Raw genomic sequence first — 7699 nt, 5'->3', positions numbered from 1 at the left:
AGCATTTTGTTAAAAGTTGCTCAATCTAATATGATTTGCTGAAAACTAGATGATAATTGCGACATATGTCTTTCCTAGTGCAATTATCAATGCAAATAAGTATATTACTCGCCATACATAGTATAATTTTCATATGTAACACAAAATAAGTGTATTTATCTTGCTTGTACTTGGGGTTGATGCGGCTGATGGCTTATGGGCCTGTCATATTTTTCTGAGAAATTGTGTAGTGTCTGTACACCAGTACAAAATGGTTTATCAATTGGAGCATAAAAGCTATGGATGCCAATAAACTCAATGTTCTGAAACATCTGCAGATGGTGGTCTTATGACAGTAGCCACTTTGGACTATGCTTGTAAATACATGAAATAATGCCATAAATCACCCGGGTGTATAGAGTCCGTATACGGTATGTGTAGTGCTGGTATACCATGTGCTTTAGTACCATACATGATTTTGATTTTTTTTAAATTTTTGTTGCAAATTTGTCCCTCCTTTTATTTCTGTTACCACATTTGATATTTTGTCAACATGCAATAAAAGTAGAAGTACAGAGCTTTTTTTGTGTAGTGTCCGTATATATACTACCTATGCTATACAATACAATACATTTTGTATTAAAAGTCTGTCAAATAGCACAACTTTTGAACCGATTGTCGCCATCCAAAAATTTAGAAAGTGTCATGCATACATGTAGTATCACTTTTACAATTTCCGAGTTCTGTACCGAAAGTGGAAAAATGTATAACTTGAAAAATCCGCCCCCTCCACTTGGCTGACAATAATGGGGACTGACCTCTGTTGAGCTTTTTTGGCTTTGAAACCCTTTCAGAACGAACCAAAGAAAAATGCTATGCCTTCTTTGTTGAAGGCTATATCCACAGAGTAGGGTTGTTTAAGGAGGGGATAGATGTAGTTGCGGTGAGAGCGTTATGTTTTCCGTCAATACGGAAGCCGGTTGCGTTGCATACATGTAGCATTACCTTCTTAGTGGCCATCAGGGTCCGGTTTTTGACAAGCAACCGATGCACGTGTAAAACAGGGTACGTATATCTGTGACAGGTTTCCCACTGTGTTGACTGCATGAATAACAGCTGCAAGATCTTTAACCCTTTCAAACATTTTGATTTTTACTTGGCTAAAAAACCTGGCAGCTTAAAAGACTGGCAGCTTAAGGGTTTTGATAATTAGATATTAAAATGCTATTCTTTTACTTCCCTTGTCACTTTCAAATTACTTAGTATCACACACAAGTACAAAGGCAACAGAACTCTGCACTAGCGGACTTTGTAGTACTTGGCAATGCGTTACAAGCTCCCTCCCTTTGAGTGCCCAAGCTTTTTTCTTTTTCATTTCGTTTTCTTCCTGAGCATTCATGCAGCCAAAACAGTGGAAAAACTGTCACAGATATACGTACCCTGCCTAGCCTGGAATCTACAGTATCACCAACTGTTACAGACTCCAAACATACATGCACCTGTTCTGATGTCCAAACCTGAGGTGTTGCCAAAGAGTGGGCAATGTCGTCTTTTAGTGGGACGATACATACGTGTATATCATCAGATTTAAGTCAGATGTGCTTTCTAACTTGGTTGGAAGGACCGATTACATAGCCCTGCCCACCTGTAAATGTAGAATTGCAAAATAAAGACATAAAATGCAAATATTTGATGGTCATGCACTCATCTCATTGGTCGAACCAATAATTGCCATGCTATCATTGGTTTAACTGCTAATTGCTAAAGCAAAGGTAGGTCTATTAAGGGGACCTGAGGGCATTATTGAACTGATCTGAATAATAGATTAGAGGTTTAGTGTATTTTGCAAAGGCTCAAAATGGTAAAAGGGTGTCAAGATCTGTCTTTCTCCAACTTTGATATCTACATCTAGATCTAACAAAGCCACAAACATGTCCATAGATTTTTCTAACAGCTTCTTTCAAGTAAAGTTGAAAAGTCAAAATTGGGCTCTTCCACACTATCATCCACAAATCAGAGTTTTGAAAGACTTTAAGTAACACAGCATGGCATAGTATCATACCAAGACAGAGACTAAGACTTGTATTAATCGCCACCTTAGTGTCCCTCGCCAGCACCCTTCTATATAGATACGGATCAGCTGCTAAGCTAAGGCATGGTGCTAAGCATAGAAAAAAAAAGACTGATAATCAATCTGATATGAAAGCAAAAAGATGCTGAGAAAGACTTCCAAGTTTGCGTCGAAACCCTTCTAGATTATATTACAAACATGTCCAGCATGTTCCAAGGCGTTAAAAATCTTTACTGGGATCAATGTAGGTCTATGATTTGTAACAGACTAGAACGACAAACGATTTGGGGTGTGCCATGGTCGAAATCAGACATGCGATGGCTGGAGCTACTGTAGTTATGTACAAAATGTATGAGTTACTGTAGTTACACTTGATGTGATATAGATTATTCTGTTGCTATTTGCAGACAACCAAACAATTAATTTACTTTGCCGAGTACTGGCATATAAATGTATGCCAACGGAGAGTGGGCAGAATTAACTACTTTCCCTTCAAACTTTCACTTTGAGTTTGAAACTGTCTTCAGATTACAACATAAAGATGTATGGTGCATTACACTAAAGATGACTTTGTGCGTCCCCCTCCTCTGTAACTGTCCAAGCACAGACAGCCATTCATAGAGAGTGCTGTATCAGCTGCTAGGTATTACCCACATAATAGTATCTGTGGTTGGACATTTGGTAAAACAAAACCTATGTAATCTGAGAATAATTTCATCAGGTGGCGCTTTTGCGGTGAGAACACTGTCCCAAACGTGGCTGAGTGTTCTCACCGCAAAAGCGCCACCTACATCGGCTATTTATAGCGGTGAGAAGCAGTACTCCAGTCAGAAGCTCTGAAGAAGGTGTCTGACAGACACCGAAATGTTAGCAGGTGAGATTACCTGGTTGTGTAAAAAAGAATCTCCTATACCCCAAAACCTATGGAATATTCAAAACACTATGCTAACCGAAAACACAGAATCCTTCAGTTGCCTTAATGTACTATCTCATACAGTGTTTTGCAGTTAATTATATGCAGATGTAAGGTAGACATGTACATGTAGCTTACATGACGATTTTGGCAGATCATCTTACACATGATTGTCAACACATATTAAAACTGCAGGGTCCAGCCTTTTTTTGTATTTCACCATCCATACCATATGAGTAGACAAGAAAACCACAATCACAAATGTATGGTACCTGCAGCAGTGAATCAATCTCCCAACTATGGGAAACATAATAATTACATATATTCTCCAATGTAAAAGGCACTTCTACATATGATCTACTACCGTCTGACTCCACCAATGACCTGAGGCTGGTTGTGTCGTTCTCTCAGTATTGGATGTTGCCAAGTTTCTTCACCAGCAGGTATGTCATCATGTTGCCGATACCCTTCACGGAGACATCATGCCTGGGTTCAAACTCATAGTACTTCTGCATGACCTTAGCAGACTGCTCACTGACCTGGATTCGCCCGTTAATTCCCGTGCTGTCCATGCGACTGGCAACATTGACAGTGAGGCCCCAAATGTCGTAGAGCAGCTTGGTTGTGCCAATGACTCCGGCAGTCAGCAGTCCGTGGTTGTAGCCTATCCTCAGGATGAAATGGAAGCCAAGCATATCCTCATTGAACTTATTGATGACCTTCTGCATGTCCAGAGCAAAGTCCATCAGAACGATGAGGTGTTTGTCAGGATTCTCGCGGTCCTTCTGACTCTCGGGACTGAGTCCGGATGCAGCCATGAAGGTACTGCCAATTGTCTTGATCTTCTCAATGTGCATGGCGTATTCTTCCTTCTCCAAGAGGTCATCAAAGTCACTGAAGATTTCATTTAAGACACGGATACATTCCTTCCCACCTTCAAAGCTTTCCTCATAGAAGTCGTTGAAGTTGACGATGGTGGCGAAGATAACGGCGACAGAGGAATGGTTCTGGGAGTACTTCTGGGTCACCTTCAGGGTGTCGGCCACATGGGTGGGCAGGATGTTCCCCAGCAGCCAATCAGCTTGCTCCTTTTCTATCTGGCTTCGTTTTCTGTCGGTGTCTGCACCAATTTTACCGTGGTAGGTCAACTTGTTGCTGACTTCAAACTCACGGTTCAAGAAGATGATAAGGATAATCAACAACCCCACATCAATGATTATCTCGTATTGAAAGAAGTCTGTTACCGTTGTGGGGGAGTGGGGTACTGTGGTGTTGGCCATTATGGTGGGGATGAGGTTGTTCAGTCCGTCCACACAGATGTCAGTGTTGACGTTGACAAGAATGATCAAGATTATCCCCACAATGAGAACCAGAGCTGTTTTCATCCAGGAGCTCAGCTGGGTAAAGTTGGTGTAGTGCAGGAGGGCCACAGACATGAGATAGTACTGCAGACCAGACTGGAGCTTGCAGACCATGTTGCAGTAGACTGCTGCAACGGGAAGACTGATGAGGATGGCTCCATATAGCTGCCGTGAAACCCACCACGAGAAGAACTGCGACATCTGTTGGGAGCAGTCTGACAGGTAACATGTGTAGAAGGCCTCTCGTGTATATGCCACAAGAGTCACCACTTCAAGAATGGCTGTCAAGATGAACACCACAATCCACGGGACATTGGGAGGATGGAACAACAGGAAGCAGCCGATGGAAATCATGGTGAATACGACAAATGAAACCACAACATCCAAGAACATGTTAAACCGTGGGAGGGCACAAGTCTGAACTGTATTTGGATTATTACCTTCGTCTTCCATCTCAGTGGTGTAATGATCGCGGAATCGCATTTCCAACTCCGGGTCCAGGAAGCTGAGAGAGAACATGTTGATGGGTGGTTTAAAGAAGTAGTCTGACATGTACGGATCACTCCGGATGTTCTCGATGAGGTTCTTGTCCGTCCGCTCTCGGATTTGGTGAAACTGTGTCAATGTCTGGTTGAGCGGCGTGATGACCTGGTCGATGAAGAGTGCACAGCTGCTCTCCCTCTGGCGCTCGGCCACCATTGAAGCTACAGACTGCTGGCTGGAGCTGAAGTGCTGGTCACTAATGCCGCTGGATGGCTGACCGTTCTCCTGGGATGGCGACTTCCCCATCATCTATCAAACAAAGCAAGGATGTTCCCACCTTCTGATTCAACAATTCTCACCAATTTACAACCTGATAGATATATTCTATTTATTTCTACAGGTTGACAATAGTACTATGATCATAAAAACATAACTAAAGAAAGGAAGTTAAAGAGAACCTCTGCTTGTGATATTGTTCATGTCAACCTGATAAGCTTGCAATGAAAAAGATACAGTGGAAAGCGCTACAATATTATCAAGGTTTCCTCCCTGGCTAATTGGCTTTTTGACTTTCCATTGTTTTCTCACTACCGTAATGAATTAAGAAAGATCTGTTGTAGTACTGAATATTGATAGCTGGTCGTAAAAGAATTCTAAATCTGATTTTTTTAACCATATGAATATTATTTGAATATGATATCAGATCTGACATTTGGTGATGTTGATAATAACTATTTGTGGATAGTATGCCTTTTTTCCCTGTCAAATCAGGGTCTGTGACTTCGCACCTTACATCAAGACCCATTTCATGCATTTATCTTACAATAGCAAAGGAAAATAACAAAACACCTTAGCCAAAATGTACATATTATAAATACTTCACGGAGAATTGCGTCTTACGGACTGTTGTTTGTTTTCCTATTGGACAATCTAAACAGTACTTGCATTTCAGTTCATAGTTTATGGTTAAAAACTGGCTGTTCAACAAATCTTGCTCAGTGTCACTGACGAAAAGTTACTGTAGTGGATGCTACTTAAAACGTCTGTTTCCAAAATCATATCCAGTTGCTTGACTGAGTAACTGCTATTTGGTGTAATCTTATTACCTGGATGTCTAACCTACATCAATGAATTATTACTACAGTTATCATATTCATATATCCATATAAACATATCCCTAGTGTCTGTAAATGTTTCCCCCCTTAAGTTTTCCTTTTCCTTAGACAACTGTTCCCTTTGTGACGAAATTCAATTTTTCTTGAAGTCTCTTACAGTAATGCCACACTGACTTGATTATATTGTACACACTGTTTGCGTCCATTTAAAAAAAATGTCAGGCTTGTGTACAGCAGAAAAAAATGTTTTGGTGCAAGTGATCTTTTGCCATTTGTAACAAGTAAGCTGAAAATGTACTTTAAGACCTGAGTATAGTCTTCCCAAGTCAAAGAACAAGGCATGAAAGAACAAAAATTAAGAATTTATTGTTTAGTATACCATGCTCTGTATGTTCAGTCATTTGTTTCAACATTCCTGGCCTCTTAGATTTCATAATGAAAGCAACTTTTTTGGGGGTCCAGCTATTTTTTATTCGCACACTCAGAAGAGTTCTGGTGTGCCAATGCCATCCATATAATAACCAAATCAGCGTATCAAGGCCATGGCAATTATAGAAACAATTTTGTGTAGCCACTGGGTCTATGTACATGTCAAACACCAGATCCAGCCTTACCTGTTGTTCTATCCGGTTAGTAACCATCTGTGTGCGGAGACTGGACTTCCTGCTGCCACTGCCCATGCCTGGTGGGTACAGCCTGTTTCCATAGGAACCAGTGCCTGGTAGGGAGTGGATGCTGTCCCTGGAGAACAAATATGGGAAATGTTAGAACATTTTCTACACAAAATCCAACAGCAAAATTTACCTCAGTCCTGATGATATTACTTTTGACCATTTAGGACTGTGGTTGACGAAGTAGGCTGAGTACAACACAAAACTTCTTGCGAACAGGCAGAATTATCAAAAATGATGTTTGGAAATTAAAGGTAGTGAGAAAAAATAAACAAGCTTGATATGACCATTCTGACTCTTCAAAATCATTTTTGTTGGACTTATGTATCAAGATCATAATTATATTCAAAACCTGATGGCTGTACCATATAAACACGACATTTTTACAAGTGCTAAGTATTATGTGGCCAGTTTTGTACTCCCTTCAATGCCAGTATATTTTGGTACAGGCTTTTCCAGACAAGAGGCACTTCTGGCAAGTTTGCATCCATGTCTACTAACACTAGGACACTGTCACTCTTTGCATCAAATATCGTCAAATATGATGTTTGTTTAAACACAACATCATTCAGAAATATCGAGCTTTTAAGTGACACCATAGGGACACTAACATGGAGGTGGACACAGATATTTGCATATCTGAATCAGTGAATCATGGCTGAAGCGTTTTATACACTAGGTATATAGATCTTCTGACCCTCTTAAACGACCTCAGAGTCTATAATGTGTGTATAGCACAAATGAGTGAATACGAGATGAATATACGAAAACTTGACGAACAAGATTGGCAACATGAAAAGACGTTGCCATGGCGATGGTGGTCTCGTGTTATGTGTAATGTTTTCGTTTTTTAGCACACGTGCAAATAAGGACATCACTTGCATAAATCAGTTGATGACCTTCTGTACCGAAATAACACAAGTTGTCCAATGTATGAAAGTCTTTGAAAGATATTGTACCATTTCCTTATAAATGATGTAAATGAGACCCTCAAATGCAAGATTTATGTGTAATAATGGCCCTATTTACTTCCAAATGTTGCAAGAATGAAATCCCCATAATGTACCACAATTGATTTATGGTATTTTGTCATTAATTATGCAAAG

The 7699-nt window shown here is 40.3% G+C and overlaps 1 protein-coding gene across 2 annotated transcripts in view; it reads right to left on the bottom strand.

The window, feature by feature from the left end:
- Positions 1-473: 473 nt before the first annotated feature.
- The window catches only part of LOC136437063 (adenylate cyclase type 9-like), a 44997-nt gene continuing 37771 nt past the window's right edge, over positions 474-7699 (bottom strand). For both annotated transcript variants that reach the window (XM_066431514.1, XM_066431515.1), the window contains 2 exons: positions 6537-6663; positions 474-5116 (listed from right to left, as the gene is read on the bottom strand). In XM_066431514.1, the coding sequence (XP_066287611.1) occupies positions 3371-5116; positions 6537-6663 (1873 nt within the window). In that variant the 3' untranslated portion in view covers positions 474-3370. The remainder of the gene's footprint in view (positions 5117-6536; positions 6664-7699) is intronic.

This window comes from Branchiostoma lanceolatum, chromosome 6 (genome assembly GCF_035083965.1).
Source record: "Branchiostoma lanceolatum isolate klBraLanc5 chromosome 6, klBraLanc5.hap2, whole genome shotgun sequence".
Taxonomy (NCBI): Eukaryota; Metazoa; Chordata; class Leptocardii; order Amphioxiformes; family Branchiostomatidae; genus Branchiostoma; species Branchiostoma lanceolatum.
Note: the sequence above shows the minus strand (reverse complement) of the source record. Positions and strands in the feature narration are given on the sequence as shown.